At 40.2% G+C, this 17153-nt stretch overlaps 2 protein-coding genes across 3 annotated transcripts in view; one reads left to right on the top strand and one right to left on the bottom strand.

The window, feature by feature from the left end:
- The window catches only part of LOC110959998 (cytochrome c oxidase assembly factor 5), a 523208-nt gene that overhangs the window by 108769 nt on the left and 397286 nt on the right, over window positions 1–17153 (bottom strand). The gene's annotated exons all lie outside the window — the stretch shown is intronic.
- On the top strand, window positions 857–9591 carry jam2b (junctional adhesion molecule 2b). Its single transcript, XM_051958649.1, has 9 exons — window positions 857–866; window positions 995–1105; window positions 1241–1390; window positions 4999–5180; window positions 5279–5387; window positions 6512–6619; window positions 8642–8660; window positions 8748–8799; window positions 8945–9591. The coding sequence occupies exons 1-9, from the start codon at window positions 857–859 to the stop codon at window positions 8981–8983; spliced, it is 780 nt and encodes a 259-aa protein (XP_051814609.1). The 3' UTR covers window positions 8984–9591.

Here is a 17153-nt window from a genome sequence, read left to right as displayed (position 1 = left end):
CATGAAAAATCAAACTCAGTCTCCTGGAAGGTTTGTCTGGTCTTTGAGGTTTTTCTTTATTAAACCAGGAAGTCCCACTGAGATTAGATCTTTTACAACGGAGAAGGTAAAAGGTAGCAGCCGTACAAAAGATAAACGTTCTGCACGTGATAAATAAAACAAACAAACAATAAAACAGATTAACAGCTGCTCAAGGACAGTGACCTCTTAAGGAAAACATTACCTTCAACGTATTCTTTATGATGCTCTTAAACTCATTAATGGATAAAGTGTTTGTAGTTCAGGAGTTTTCTGAAGATGAATCCATAACCGTGGTGCATGATGGGATGTTTTACTGAAGTCTGTTGGAGTCTGAGGAACATTCAACCATTGGAGGTGCAGATGGTGACGAGGAGAACTGAGGCCCTACAGAGCTTTTTAGATGAACATTTACTAGTTTTATTGTCTATGAATTCTTCCAGAATAAAGCGGAAAGCGGTGAGTGAGAGATTTAGCGTTGGAAATGAAAGCCAGCGAAGCATGAATCCCTGATTCCGGTGTTTGAGGCGGAGGAGCTGCAGGTCTGACAGACAGAAAGGTGCTTTACAGAGAAAGTAAAGCATTTTACTGCTAAAATAAAAGCCAATCTTCAATTAGAATTTCTTTTTTATTTATGATTTATTGGTATCCAGAGCATTACAGGACACATTCCAGCCATGTCACCACAAATCCAGCAGTCTGGTGTTTTCTAAGGAATAAGAACAAAGAGACTGAGAAAAGAGAATACCAGCATAAAGTTCTGAATACGTTTTGCAAAGTCACTCAAAAATAAGAGAGCAGAAATCTTCTTTCTTGACAGAAAAACAAGGAAGAATTAATGAAGAAAGGTAAGAGTCGGAGCAGAGTGGATCAGACAGTCGGTGCCAAAAAACAGCAGCTTCAGCTACAAACAAACAAACAGACCGAGCTGCAATATAAAAAGTAATTTAGCTGCTCTGTTTTTCTGCCCTCTCAGACGCTGTGCTGTCCTGTGAGTTCAGGACGGAGAAAGATCAGAACCCTCGAATCGAGTGGAAGAAGAGAGGAAAGGCGGTGACTTTTGTGTACTTCAATAACCAGTTTGCTAGTGAGTGACAGAACTGAAACGCCCTGCTTTGGAAAAGCTCTCGTGTTGCTGCCTTTCTTGTTGTGCATGCTTAATTGTTATCTTGATTTACTGCTTTTTTTTCCATCCTTTGTAAAAATTTCTCTTCTATTTTAGAGTCATACGTAGGAAGGGCAAAGATAGAAGGAGCGACGCTGACGATCCACTCTGTGACTCAGAAAGACTCTGGAGAATATCGCTGTGAGGTGACGGCCAGCCAGGACCACGTCAACCTGGGAGAGGCCACAGTAAACCTCAACGTGCTCGGTACGACCGCTTGGAGGATTTATGAAGTTATTATTGGTGGGACACAATAAAAAATTAATCAAATCAATAAGAAGCTTTGTAATTAACCTTCATGGTGCTTTAACATTTGAAAATGTGGGAAAAAATATTTTCACAGTGAAAACTTCTAAGTTTTCAACATTTTTGGGAAATTTTTGAACATTTTTTAGTGGAAATAAAGAAATATAAAATTTTTTTTTCAAGAACATTCAGGAAAAAAATCAACCAAAATCCAGTGAATTTTGGTTGATTTTTTTTTCTGAATGTTCTTAAAGAAATTATCAGAAATTTTACTGATATATATGGAACTGTATATATATGTATTTAATCCAAATTTGCATGGACAGCAGAGGTCCAGCAGCCTAGCCCTGCTAGACCCATGTTCTGAAGACACAAGGGTCTAGGAACGCTCAGGGAGGGAGGCGGGCTAAAAGGTTGTCTATCAAATCACTCTGCAGCAATCGGGTAGGTATACAACCAATCAGCGCAATGAATAGGCTCCTAGAGCGCCGGAAATCAGAGGATGCGGGAGTTTGGTGAAGCCTTATTTATACAGTCAATGGGTGAAGCTCAAGTATATTACAGACATGTTAACAGAAAGATTATTCAGAGTCGGTGCTAATGGAGCTCAACGACTGTTGTCGTTTTTGTTGTCGACCCTGGCAGAGAATTAAATTCGTTGCCGTGGGTTGTCTAGCACGGCTAGGCTAGAGGTCCGGCGCATCACAGCATATTCATTAAACATCTAAACCAGCTGTTGGTGAACCAGGACGGATTCAGCAGCTTATTTCTCGACTCAAATACTTCCAGAAACACTTTCTGCTGAACGGTTTGTGTCATAAGAGAAAGAGCCTCGATGCTGGCCTGAACATATATGTGTGTGTGTGTGTGTGTGTGTGTGTGTGTGTGTGTGTGTGTGTGTGTGTGTGTGTGTGTGTGTGTGTGTGTGTGTGTGTGTGTGTGTGTGTGTGTGTGTGTGTGTGTGTGTGTGTGTGTGTGTGTGTGTGTGTGTGTGTGTGTGTGTGTGTGTGTGTGTGTGTGTGTGTGTGTGTGTGTGTGTGTGTGTGTGTGTATATCTATGGGCCTGAAGCTGAAGCGCTGTCATGTGACCTGCTAGTGTACAGATATGAAGAGCTCATAGATATCTATGTATGAGCAAGTGTACCGCCACGGGAATCCTGTGGGTCTTCTTCACAGCTGCAAACAGACTTTAGCTTCATTAGCGCCCCCTACTGGGCTGGAGTGTTCATCAGTGTCATCAGTGTGCCAGAAATAAGGGACCTGAGAAAGATAAATGTTTTTTTCTGTAATTAATTAATTTAAATTAACGGGTTAAAGTCCCAGCCCTCAATCACGTGGATGTATTTGTGTGAGAAGAATGAACGGTAAACTTCTGCAGTCTGCTTGGTTTTTATCCGTGTTTGACAGTCGCTGGTGCATTTAATGCTCAGTGAAAGTGTTCTTAAAGCACCTCAGCCTCTGCAATGTGAAGTTCTGTATTTCTGAGTGGAATTATATACGTTGGAGGGATTTACAGGGATTTACATAACATCTTTAAAATGTGGTTGGAGTGGAAAATAGCAGCAGTGTCTGTGAACAAAGCTCCTTTTTCTATCAGGAGGAGGATGATGGAGGTTAAATGATCAATAATTTAGGTCCTAACAACATTATGTCTGCATGTTAACAAGCGCTTTGACAGCTAAAATCCAGTCACTCACTACTTCTTCCTCTAATCGCTGCTCATGAGCTCAGTCAGCTGTTTTACACGAGGATGGTCAGCGTGTTAGCGAGCGCTCAAAGCACCGTTTGATCGAATACGTTTGTCACCGCAACCGAGTTCAAGATGAGTGATTGAAAACATGCTGACATTTCACAGGGAAGGAAAGAAAAGCACTTTGATTCAAAAAGACTCAGAAATGATTTCTTGACACACATGGAGCCTGGAAAAGGAGGAAAGTGAGCAGGATTGGATGTCTCTGATGCTGCTTTCAAAGGGAACTCATAGTGACGGGTTCTGGACCTATCAGTGCAGCTGTAATGTGAACGTTTAACTGTTTAAATGTGAAAAGATTGTTTTTAATTTTCTTCAATACCTTCTGTTCTGTGAAAACAAAGCCTGCAGTTAAATACCTGAATTTTTGCCAAATGGCTGTTGGTCACCGTGGATTACTGGTTACACCGTGGAGCACATAATTTACATTTTTTTAAAGAATCTGTTTGAAACAAACTGTTTATTTTTGACAGTTTGTAAATGAGACATTTATAGTAAAGTGACTTCACCCTCGTGTCGTCCTGCAGATCAAACCGGCCCCTTTAAAGTTTGAATATGTGGAAAAAAACAAAACATTTGTCACTGTGAAAACTTCTACATTTTCAACATTTTGGGGAAATTTTGGAGCATTTTTGGTGCAAAAAAAGAAATGCTAAAAAACAAATGTTTCTTTAAGAACATTCACATAAAAACCAACCATAACATGTGAATGTTCTTAAAGAAAATAGAGCTTTTACTGATATATATGGAATCACTTTAGATATTTTTAGGATTTTTTTTTGACGATTTTTACTCATTTTTTGAAAATATTTACATGATTTTTTTCAGACAGGGAACAATATTTTTAGTGCCTGTAAATGAGACAACAGGAGAGTTAAAGGCATTATGGAGGATGTTTTTTTTTTTTTTTGTTTAATTTGTCTGATTCACATAAAATGAATATACTGACCTTTAGTGGACTTGTATGTATGGTTTCTAAAAGAATAAAAAATCAAAAAAATAACTGTGGACATGGCAGGACCTGAAAAGCATCAGCCAATCAAAGCGCTCGGACCGAGGCGTTTGGTTTGCTCCCTTTCCTGTCAATCAAAAATCTTCCGGCTCAGGCCTAGTTACGTAGATTACGTACGCCTTGGACTTACGTGTTTTGTGTATGTGTTGCTTTGGTATAGCTTCGTAGTTAGCTGGAGACTTGTTTTGCTCATCTTTTTTTACATAATGGCAGATAAAGATCCAGGGGGACCCAGCCGTAAAAGACAACTTCACGAGTCCTACGCAAGTTTCTGGAGGGGGGCGTTTCTTCGTAAATGTTAAGAGGGGGGAGGTTAGAGGGGGGTGAGGGAGAGGTTGTATGTGTGCATGCTACGTTCAAAGTCGTATGAAATTAAATCTCGAATGCCTTTAAGTTCAAGCTTAGATTTGGTCAATGAAGCAGAAAGTCACACAGTAAGATTCAGTTTTTACAGCTTGTGATTCTGTTAAATGGTGTAATTATTATTATTTTAAAGATAACAAGCTTTTTAAAGCAGCTGGAAGGTTTCAGGGCTCAGAAGGTAAAGCGGTATAACTATGGGGAGTCTTAGCAGAGAGATTTTTATACATCAGGTGTTACTGAAGCCAGAACGACAGATTAATGCGTGGATCTGACATCTTCTAAAAGCTGCAGCAAATGAAGCGTCAGAGCGTTAGACGTCGACTAAACAAGCAAATGCATCGGCATGAGTAATGTTTTAAGTGTTTCAAGGTGGACTTGTCTTCCCCAAAATGACTAATTGCATATTTCATGAACCCGTTTGCCCTCTGCTGTTTTTCCTCTCAGTGCCTCCTCACGTCCCGTCCTGCGATGTGCCGAGCTCTGTGTTCGTTGGCTCGGGCCTGGAGCTGCTCTGTAAGGACAAGCTGAGCGTCCCTCCTGCCACCTACCGCTGGTACAAAGACAACAGGGCCCTGACTGCCACAGCAGAAACTCCCTACAGCATCGACACAAACAAGGGCACGCTGGTGAGGACACGCTAAGACGTGCTAACATGCATGTACCACACCCAAACGCAGACATGCTGATTCCTTGGCCTCCTCTTGTCTCTGTTTGTCTGGAGCAGAAGTTTAAAAGCGTGTCCAAGCTGGATGCAGGGATGTACCGCTGTGAGTCCTCCAACAGCGTGGGGGCGCCCAAGAGCTGTGTGGCACAGCAGCTGAAGGTTGTTGAATGTAGGTAAATCTGTAAGATCCATGCTCATCTACCACATTACAACAGTTTTAAACATTGGCTCCCCGTCCGCTTCAGGATCCGTTTTAAGCTTCTTTTACTACTTTTTAAATGTCTTAATGACTTTGCACCCTCTTATTTTTCTGATCTGCTTTTACCATGTCAACCCTCATGAATCTGAGGCCCTCTGGCAGCGGCCTTTTATCCAGAACCAAAACCCACGGTGAGGCGGCATTTAGTCACTATGGCCCCCGCCTGTAGAACAGCCTGCCGGAGAACTTCAGGACTGCAGAGACTGTTGATGTTTTTAAAAGAAGGTTAAAGACTCACCTTTTTAATCAGGCTTTTAACTGACCTTTCAAGTTCTTCCTACATTCTTGTCAGGTTTTGTCTTGTTATATGTTGTTGCAGTTTATCTTCCTGTTAGTTTTAGATCATTGAATCTGCTTTATTTATTATTTTCTGCATTATTACTCTTGTATCTGTTCACTTTATTTTACTAACAGGCCTTTCATTCAATCTCATATTGTAAAGCTTTCAGTTTTTTAACTCCAGTGTTTCCTCAGAGGCTCCTCCATGCTGGGGGCTGTGTCTGGTCTGCTGCTGGAGGTGCTGTCCATGGGGCTGGATGGGGGCTTCCCTCCTCGGTGTGGGCTCCTCCTGTCTGTCAGGGTCGGGGGTCCGGGTGCCGGCGCCTCCAGTAGTCATGGCCTGTAACTGCTCCCAGTGTGGACGACCCCAATGGAGGCGTTTTATACGATCCTCAGCACCGTGTGTGTGTGTGTGTGTGTGTGTGTGTGTGTGTGTGTGTGTGTGTGTGTGTGTGTGTGTGTGTGTGTGTGTGTGTGTGTGTGTGTGTGTGTGTGTGTGTGTGTGTGTGTGTGTGTGTGTGTGTGTGTGTGTGTGTGTGTGTGTGTGTGTGTGTGTGTGTGTGTGTGTGTAGGATGGAGGTGAAGGCTTTCTGTGTTTTTTCTTGTAATGTTTGTAACTATTTTAAAGCACTTTGTATTACATTTTAGTTGTATGAGAAGTGCTGTACAAACACAGATTGATTGATTGATTGATTGATCGATTGATCATGTTTCCCTGATCAAACACTGAGAGGAACTCTTTGCCCTTCTCCCAGATCCTCTGAACATGGCCATCCTGATAGCAGCAGCTGCAGGTTTCGTGGTGCTCGTCCTTGTCTGCTGCATCTGTGTTTGTGTCTGCCGCCGCCGAGGCTGCTGCAAGAGTGAGTAGATGCTGCTCAGTGTTCTGTCACATAAACACTGATTTTACGTCTGAGCCCTGAAAGCATGAACACACATCCTTCCTGTACACATTAGTGATCCATTTGCTGAGCAGGGAACAAGAGTCTCTGCTTACTGATGTACAAAAATATAGATCAGACAAGCAAGCAGGTATTATTTTTGGGTCAATATTATTTGTGAATCAGCTCATTTTATTATTGTTTAGCTCATTAGAAGGTGGTTGGTGTTAAATTCAGACGTTATTTAGTTGATATTTTAGTGATATCCAGTCATTTTTTATTAATAAGTGATTGTTTCCATAATAAATAATGATGGGATTTATAAAGACATGATCATAATGAACATAAAAACATTATTTTTTTTAACTTTTAATAAAAATGTATGCAGATATTTCCATGTACTCCAGAAGTCCCTCAGTTGTAGATTAACCCTCTTGGTGTTTAAACGGGGAACGGAGATTCATCCAGAGAGAGAAGTTAACTTCAGATTAATTTGACATCTGAGCCATTTTAAACGTGTGTTTTAGACAAAATCTGCCTGTCAGACTGAGTTACCAAGCCTCAAACTCCCCTTAAACAGTGGAGCAGTCTTAGGACCACTGACCTTTACCTTCTGTGTGCTTTTTGTAATGTGCTTTAATTGTGATCTATTGTCCTTTTATTGTGACACGATGACTGTGGCTTAAAGAATTCACACTAACATTATCATAATGTTTTAAAAAAATAATGTTATGAGTCTGTTTCATTTTGTGGTGTGTTTTCTGAATGAAGTAACACTTAAATATGAGTCTGTAGATGAAGAGAGTCTGTCTAACAACATCCTGCATGCTGAGTGTCAACCAGATCATTTTGGTGCTGGATTATTTATGATAAACTTATTTGTGCATTTGTCTCATGATATTTCATTATTTAAATATAACACCTATGGTCAGTATCGGTACACTGTAAAAAAAAAACACCCTAATATGAAGATACTTATCTATAAATATTGAGGTTTGACAGCTTTGTTCCTCTTCCTGTTTAAAAGAATCTGTTTCTGCTTTGGCTACATTCTAAAACCACGTGCAGAAGTTTCAACTATAAAGCATGATTTGATCAGAGGATCAGAAAAAGGCGTGCTAACCTGCAGATGTGTCAGAAATGCTCCAGTACTGTCAAAGTCCTGCATTAGCCGTTTCCTCATTACTCGGGTTCACTCAGACATCTTCCAGCTAGTTCATTTGCATGTTCCGGCTCTCAGCTTTACTGTTTTACTGCACGTCTTATCGAAGTTGGCAGCAGGAAGTTACTGCCGGTGAAAATGCTCTGATAAACCTAAAAGATTCATCGCTGATAGCAGCACGTTCCAGCTGATAGTAACTGGTAAACAGGAATACAGGAAGGTGTTCTGACCACTTAGATTAAGGTCTAATCTGCTCATTTGGAGGAATATTTTAAACTGCAGACATTATTTTGATGAGTTCTTTTGACATGATAATGACTGCAGCTGAATACTGATTGTAGCTTAAACTCAAATTTCTGCACTGGTTGATTTAAAACTCATTTCAGACTAAGGTAACTTAATTAACTGATTTTGTAGTATTTTGTTTATATTCATGATGTCAGGATTTCAAGTCCCTGAAACAACGTTTTCACTTTTTAAAAAAAGTGTTCATAATTATGGTAAGTACATAACGCTTCCAAAAACCTTTAAAATTATGTCAGAAAACTGCTTGGAGCAACTTTATTTTTATGATTGCTCCACTATAAAGCCTGTGTTTGTGCCACCAATCAGTACCTTTGATTGTAAAAACTAATTCTCTCATCTCAGTGCAGTTTATTGGATTAATGCTGAACATTGCTTTTAAAGGGCAGTGGGGTGTTTAGTAGGTAGGAGCTGGCAGAGACCAAAACAAAGTAAAATGATTGTTAGAAAGCTAGCAGTCACCACAGATGATGAGATAAACGTCCAACACGTGAACCAACGCCTTCTGATCGTTTCTCCTTTGCTGTTTCTTTGAACAGAGAGCAAGAAAACAAAAAGGTGAGTGTTTTCTCTCTCGTTTCTCTCTCCGTGTTGCCTGTAAATGTGTTATTATCAGGTAATGAACTGTCCCTGTTTGTCCCTCAGCTCCAAGTCCTACAACCCTCCTCCTCCTCCTCCTCCTCCTCCCACCCGCAACGTGAGTGATCAAAGCTTCTGTTATCGGCTTGGGTTTGCTTGCATGAATTTGGGGCGGTCATTAAACGCCGTTGATAAGTTCCAGATAACTGTGGTCCCAGCTAATGAAGGGAAGTGATTCGTTGTCGTCTCTGTGCCGTCCACAGCTCAAACACTACAAACAAACTCAGTCCTTCATGATCTGAGGAGGAAGCAGCTCTCTTTGCTTCCACTTCAAACCATTCAAAGTCGCTGTGACGGACGCAGACGTCTTCAAATGTCAAGAGCTGAAGTCTGTAAAGGCCTTGCTGCTTTGTTTCTGCACTGACGGATTACAGGAGGTTCATGTTCAGATGTACAGTTTGAACACTTTTTCAAATGCTGTATAATGTTATTTTTCTGTGTTTTTTTTTCAGTTTGTCAAGATATTTTTGCTTGAAATCCTTGTTTTTCTTCCATCTCTGCAGACTTGAGGTGTCAGATTCAGAACTTCAGCTGAAGGTTCAGCTCTTTAGTGCCACCTATAGGTCACTAACAACAACTATCTCTGCTAATTAAATACTGTACATAGGTTGTTTGTTTCAGCTCATGTGTTTATTCTCATTTTTACATATTTTTATAAGACTTTTTGTACACTTATCTCATGTTATGTTCGGGGTTCTCTCTTATTTTTTCTGTCTTTAATTGTAGTTCAGGTGATGTAAAAGGTGAGAAATGAACAGGTGTCTGCACACACTGAATGGTGCTCATTTATTCTGAAATATTTCATAATCAATAAAAAAAGATGAGTAAAAATAAGCTCTTTTGAATTGAAGCTGCAGAGTTTGTGGGCGTTTGTACGTGTTTGGAGCATCTTTATGTATTTAAGCAACGAACTCAGAGATGGTTGAAAAAATGATTGTTTTTCTGGTTTGAAGCCTCTTGAATGATAATTAACTCAATCAGTTGTGATCATCATGACTCCTATTTAGTGCCATCAACAGGCCAAAATGTAATATTTTGCACAAATTAGTTGATTAAATTTAGCCTCAGCTGCTCTTTGTGTTTAATGATGGCTGGTAAATGTTGCATGACAGAATGAATCTGCTGAACATTACATCCACGTTAGCAGCTTCACTGGTAAAGACTAAAACATCTGTCTGACATCGTGTAAATGCCTCTGGGTTCTGTAGCGGTGCCTGTGAGGTTTTCTTCTGGTACTGATAAGCCACGCTCCAGCTGATGTTTGACCCGTATTTATCGTCTTCTTTGCCACAGCAAACACATCAAAAACTAATATGAAGTAAATGATGCAGGCACAAGCTTTTTGTCAGCACAAAAATAAAAACACAAACCTCAACAAAATGTCAGTACAAAATAAAATCCCATCTCATACCGTGTTCTGACCAAAAATGTAGGAGTTACAGTCCTTCAGTGGGCATCCTCTTCTAAATGATCACGTTTACGCCACACGCTGTTTCACCACTAGGTGGAGTCACACTTCAAAAATGTTCTCTGGAATAACGTGAAAATCTCTACAAAGAATCCCATCTTGCTGACAGCAGGTCCCTGGTTAGTTTCTGCAGGTTGTGAGGTTGGATGTTTGAGGACCGGCTTGTTCTGGATCTGATCTGTTAGGTTTGGAGTCAGTGTTTGGAGCTCTTTGTCGTGTTCCTCGAGCCGTTCCTGAGCAGTTTGTCTGGTTTGCTAGGACACATTCCCCTGCTGCTGTCAGTGTGCCAAAGTAACAGCATCAAAGTATGTTCAGTAAAATGTTGTCTGTCGGGGCTGCACAGTGGGTTAGTGTTTAGCACTTTGCTTTGCAGCAAGAAGATCCCCGGTTCAAATCCCGGCCTGGGCCTGGGATCTTTCTGCATGGAGTTTGCATGTTCTCCCTGTGCATGCGTGGGTTTTCTCCGGGTACTCCGGCTTCCTCCCACAGTCCAAAAACATGCTGAGGTTAATTGGTTACTCTAAATTGTCCGTAGGTGTGAATGTGTGTCTGTATATGTAGCCCTGTGACAGACTGTCCAGGGTGTCCCCTGCCTTCACCAGAGTCAGCTGGGATAGACTCCAGCACCCCCCATGACCCTAGTGAGGATAAAGCGGTGTATAGAGAATGGATGGATGTTGTCTGTCGGTGGTTTTAATGTTGAGAGCCTATTCTAAATGCTGAACATTTAGAGAAACCACTGAGCCTCACATGAAGATAGCTGCTTTTTGTCTGGTTACATTCCTTCATTCTGGGTAGATGGATTAACACACATGAATACACAAAGATCCTTTCTGCCAAATTCTAATAGCCGTTGGTGCATTTCAAGTGTACAGAGAAGTAAATGAATTGGTGCTTTAGCTGCTTCTCCCTGCAATCAGGTTTCTTTGGAACAGCTTCCTCCTGCTTTTGTCTCCTCTGCTAAGCTCCAGAAACATTTTCTTTTGTCAGTGGACTGTTGTGGTTCCAGATGATGGCAGCTTCTCAGCTCTGGTTGATTCTTTGTGTGAGTTTTGTACTTCCAGTCAGCCAAAGAAACAAGAAACGCTGAATTGTGACATTCTGAATGTTTTCTAGATATGTTTTTCTTCCTATGCAGCAGCCTTTTGATTGTGCAGTTTTTTTTTAAACGGACAACAGTTCACATTGTTGTTTGACCACTAGAGAGCAGCACCGCGCTGACTGTAGTCTGCAGCAGCTGCACCACGCCAGCCTTTATCCATTATTTGTCTCTGAACAGTAGCACTATTGTTCTCCTCCTTTTGTACTCGTTGTTCTCCTTATTGTGTTGCCCATAAATTAAAAGCCCTGAAATGCAGTGATTTCCAGCAGCTTCACTTCCACGCCTTTCTGAATAAGATGCATTGTCTGCGTCTGTCTTTGCAGTTTGAAAATGTGATTCATGTTCTGGATGCATTTGTGCACCAAGCCTGTGCAGGATCTATAGCTGCTAGGGTGCAGCGGCGTGGATCTATTCTGGTACAGGGTAATAACCTTCTGTAATGATCACAGGAAGTGCATGGTATTGATCTGCTAATATGACTGTATGCAGCTCAGGGCTCTCTGAGCGGCCACCGGCAGCACACAGAGGACACCAGCTCTGCTCTGAAATGCAAATGCTTTCACAGTTTGTCACGTGTGGAAAGCTGTACCCTCAGAGGGAACCGATTCTGGTTTTAGCATAATGACAACACATTATGAATTTGTAGAATGTTTTATTCAGTAATTCCTCTCTCACTGTTCAGGGAGTTCTATGTAGATGAAACAAAAAACAAATACATTTTCAGATTCGATCAGAAGCCAGTTTACGCTGTTTCATGAACGGTTTGGTCATTCTTAAACCTGAACACGCGTGGTCCCATCTGCTTAACCCTCCTGTTGTCCGCATGCACGAGCACCAAAAAACATTGTTTGTCTGAAAAAAATCCAAAAATTCAGCAGAAAAGTTCCCCAAATTTCTGAAAATTTGCAAAACCTTCTGGAAGAAACTCCAATAATTACTTTAAAATTTCCCTGAAAAGTTTTACAAAAAAATCCTCCAAATTTGGCAAGAAAATATTTGTAAATATTTTCAAAAAATGATTAAAAATCTTCCAAAAATGCTAAAATATCTAAACTGATTCCATATCAGTAAAACTTCTAGTAGTTTCTTTAAGAACATTCAAATAAAAATCTACCAAAATCCAGAGAAATTTGATGGATTTTGGTTGATTTTTATGTGAATGTTCTTAAACATTTTTAAGATTTCTTTTTTTTTCCACCAAAAATGTTGAAAATGTGGACATCAGAAGTTTCACTGTGGAAATAGATTTTTTTTCCTCCACATTTTCAAACTTTAAAACGGGTCAGTTTGACCTGCAGGACGACACCAGAGTTAACTAGAGGAACTCGCAGGGCTGTGCAGGAGCTTTTAATCTGCTCTTAGTTCATTTGAGCTCTACGCTATCATTTCTGTTAGTTTGTAGAGTTTGTTAGTTCCCAGCAGAGCTTTGCATGACTTCAGCCTGAGCCACAACAACACAAACCCCTGTGTGGGCATGCAGGGCTTTTAATCAGTAATAATTCATCATTTTAAGTACCTCTATGTGTCCTAACTGTACTGCGATATTTCCCTCTCATAGGAGGCTGCATATACTGTATGTAGGAGACACCGGTCCTTAAGTACAGAACCTTCTTGTGTGTTGTCTTTGTTGTGTGTCTGTCCCTGGAACACGTTACTATTCTGACAGCTCTATAAATAGTGAACCGTGTTCAACGTATGTCAACACATCAGAGGAACTGAACTGTCACATGCAAGCAGACAATTCTACGCTCATGGTTATATTTTTTTAACCCTCCTGTTGTCCTCATTCATGGCACCGAAAAATTTTGTTCTATTGTCTGGAAAAAATCCAAAAATTCAGCAAAAAATTCCGCAAATTTATAAAAATTTGCAAAACCTTCAGGAGAAAATTCCTTAAAAGTTTCCCTTAAAAGTTTTATTAAAAAAAACTTATTTGCCAAGAAATAAAAATGTAAAAAATAAAACTTGTAAACATTTTCAACAAATGAGTAAAAGTCTTCAAACAAAATCCTAAAAATATCTGAAGTGATTACATATATATCATTAAAAAGATTTTCTTTAAGAACATTCAGAAAAAAATCAGCTAAAATCCAGCTAAGTTCGTTGGATTTTGGTAGATTTTTTTTTGAATGTTCTTAAAAAACTTTTTTATTTTAACATTTATTTTTTTCCACCAAAAAATGTTAAAAAATGTTGAAAATGTGGAAGCTTTCACTGTGAAAATATATATATTTTTTCCACATTTTCAAACTTTAAATGGGTCAGTTTTGACCTGCAGGATGACTCAGGGGTTCATGGTTGTACTTTTTGGTGGTTGTTTGAGCAGACAGATGTGGAGAGAAGCGGTCGGCGGGTTTTACTGCCTCTGACGATGGAATTACCCAATGATCAGCCCACACACATGCAGTCCTGTTTCCATTACTTCAGAGGACATCATTTCCTGGAGATTTAACCATTACAACCTTAAACCGGTACTTTACCCTGAAATGTAACGGCTGACATCATGAGGACTGAGCAGATTCATGTCACCACAGCATGAGTAACACACGGTCTGGTGGCGGCTAAAGGCTCGGCTCAGCTGCACTCCTTTCCTTGTGTCTGCCTTTGGACGTCCTGACGGCCTCCTTTACGGATGCTCAGCCTGGATTCCAGCTCAGCATCACATTGTGAACGTGTCTGTCGTAGTGAAGCTGCTGAGTGTGAGTGGGCGTTGGCTGTCAGCTAAATTCTACGTCAGGACCGCTGTTTTCTTTGATGCTAATTTCAGCCTGGAGCCAGGTTTCCTCCGAGGCAGCCCCTAGTCCCGTGCTGCTGCAGCCATATTACCCACAATGCCCCTCTCCAGGCGCTCCACTCGTTGAGGAACAGGTGGCTCATCGCTCGCAGCACTCGGCTCACCACCCTCAGGGGTTAATTGGCTTTTTTTTTCATTTTAAACAGCTCTTTTTCTGCTCAAACGTTCTGTTTCCGCCTGTTTCTTTATTTTCCTGATGTTTGTTCTTGCGTTGCACTCTTCAACCCCCCAAGTTTGCTGCTCATCTTCAGCCCCTGTAGCAGTCGGCATTAGCGGCTCTGGGGTTATGCAAAGCTTATATCATACAGACATCGATGTATTTATGCCTGAGGGAAACTGTTGTGGCAGGAAGAAGACCATTGACACAGGGATTACCACAGGAAGCTGCATTTCCCCCGCTGTAGCAGCAAGAAATAGCAGCATTTAAACATTTAAACCCCACCAGACGACGTCCCCTACAGTTTCATTAAATCTTTATGCTGTGGTTCTCTTACAGTGCCAGAGTCCTGCTGTGTATTTGTGTGTGTTTGTGTGTATTTGTGTGTGTTTGTGGGTGAAAGCTGAGAGGGGGAGTAGAAAGATAGAAAGCTCCCTATCTGAACTCTGGTTTGTGTCTTTCAGACTGAATTGTGCTGTTATTTAGCATCGCTCACGGACAAGACTGCTGTGTGTAATTACAGCAGAAATGGAGGATGGAAATAGTTCTGCCACTACACACACACACACACACACACACACACACACACACACACACACACACACACACACACACACACAATCAGTCAGGACTTTGACTCCCACAGCAACACTGTGCTCCTTATTTGATTTCAAACAGGAGCTGTGTAGGCAGAGTGGTGCACACATGAAGTAAGTACGTGTGTGTGTGTGTGTGTGTGTGTGTGTGTGTGTGTGTGTGTGTGTGTGTGTGTGTGTGTGTGTGTGTGTGTGTGTGTGTGTGTGTGTGTGTGTGTGTGTGTGTGTGTGATCAGCGTACGACTATAATTTTGTTAGCATCACACAACATACATGCCCTGAATGTTAAGCAGGTTTATTCATGCTAGTATTCAAAATACATCCCATAATGAACAAACTGGTGAATAAATCCAATCAATAGTTGTGGGTTTTTTAGTTTTTAGTTTTTTTTAAAGATATATCAGAGACCTAAATAAGAGAGCTGCTTAAAAATCCAATCCTCAAAGTGTCTGAGAGGAATTTAGGGCACGGCTGACTCCTGTTTTCATTATTGATTAAAGTGCAGATTGTTTTCTCAATTAATTTTTGAGTCTTTTGGTCTCAGTTTGAGAAAAGGGTGAATGCCAGCATCATAATTTCCCAGTACTCGGGCCGACACATTTAAATGTTTTATTTTTTGTCTGGCCAAGAGTCTAAAACCAGAAGAAATTAAATTTACTGTGATGGATGACTGACAAACGTTGTTTTAGCTCTGTGTTGCAGCCAGATAAGGAGAGGCTTTGCTGCTCTGCTTCTCTGGGCTCATTTCTCCACTTTCTGGTCTCAGTCCCACTGTGAGAAAAATATGTCTGCATTCACCTTTTACATTCTTACATTGAACATTTTTTTCCTTTTTCCTTTTCTCCTCTTCCCTTCCTCTTGTCAGAAAAATAAAAAGAAATAATTTTACAAGCTCTGTACTGAAACAACAATCCATAAAATAAAATAACCCAGCATATCAGTAATACGAGAAATAAAAGACAAAAAGAAAAAACAAGATTTTACTCTGAATTATTCTTCTTAATCGTGTCACATATCAGTCTTTTTACATTGTAGTCCATAATTATTTTGCCTTTCAATGCTTTTTTGAAACTAAACAGATCTACATAGTTTCACATCATCACTAAATCATCCCATAATATAACCCCCAAATATGGAAAACATCTGTATTTCACATTACTTCTAAAGCCCTCTTAAAGAATAATTTTTTTCCTCTTAATTAAAAAAAATGTTGAGTACAGGTGGGAAGATTTTTATTCTTATACATATATATATATATATATATATATATATATATCACTTTAGATATTTATAGGAGTTTTTTTGGAAGATTTTTACTCATTTTTTAAAAATATCTACAGGAATTTTCTTACCACATTTGGTGGATTTTTTTTTTTTAATAAAACTTTTAAGGGAGAGTTTTAAGGAATTATTGGAATTTTCTTCCTGAAGGTTTTGCAAATTTTCAGAAATTTGGGGATTTTTTTGCAGAATTTTTGGATTTTTTTCAGACAAAGAAACACTATTTTTTGGTTCCTGTAAATGAGGACAACAGGAGGGCTAGTGTTAATTACAGAGACTTTCTTAATCTAGATTAACACATTCCAGCAATAAGAACTAGCAAACACACATCTGATTTAAAACACAAACCGCAGTGAATGAAAACACTGCAGAAGCTCACCATGGTAGATAACGAAGTAAAAGAGAAATGGGAGAAAGAATCAGAAGTGAACATATGAGCAGAAGATAGGAAAGACTGAGTGAAAAACATAAAGCATCACAATCAAAAGACTGGAGGGAATTTAGCTGCAAAGTGAGCATGAGTGAAGTGTGGGGACAGCTAACCTTAGCAGGGAGCTAGAGAGGATGTGGACAACAAGTGTCAAATTCTGCATTATGACTTCTGGGAAAAGAGAATCAGAGATCACACACAAAAGTGGAATATGATTTACCCCAAAGACAGACTATTAAATAACACATTATTCCCATGGTCTTAATGTAAGAATGGATGAACTCTCCGTTAAAGTTCAAAGCAGTTGAATGATGGAATGACAACTTATCCAGCCGACAGAAACAAGGCTCCAATCAGGACAAAATGTAAGAAAAGCTGATGACTGAAAGGACACTAGTCTGCATTTGTAACGAGAGTTTGAGAGAAGGTAGTGTCTACAGATACGGACCCGTACCCGTAGCCTGTGGCCTACAGATACGGCACTTTCCATTTGTCGACAGATACGGACCCGTACGCGAGTCTTGCGAGTCAAGAAGCTGCTAACCACTGCAAACTGTTGAAAGGTAAGCAAAGGTTAAGGTCAG

Source organism: Acanthochromis polyacanthus, chromosome 14 (assembly GCF_021347895.1).
Source record: "Acanthochromis polyacanthus isolate Apoly-LR-REF ecotype Palm Island chromosome 14, KAUST_Apoly_ChrSc, whole genome shotgun sequence".
In the NCBI taxonomy this organism is placed as follows: domain Eukaryota; kingdom Metazoa; phylum Chordata; class Actinopteri; family Pomacentridae; genus Acanthochromis; species Acanthochromis polyacanthus.
This window is presented reverse-complemented; position numbering and strand designations above follow the sequence as displayed.

Bases quoted from the DNA above. Each gene is read 5' to 3' on its own strand.
- jam2b (XM_051958649.1), top strand. The intron at 5,388-6,511 runs GTAGGTAAATCT...CCCTTCTCCCAG, and splicing joins GCAGCTGAAGGTTGTTGAAT to ATCCTCTGAACATGGCCATC. The intron at 8,800-8,944 runs GTGAGTGATCAA...TGCCGTCCACAG, and splicing joins CTCCTCCTCCCACCCGCAAC to CTCAAACACTACAAACAAAC.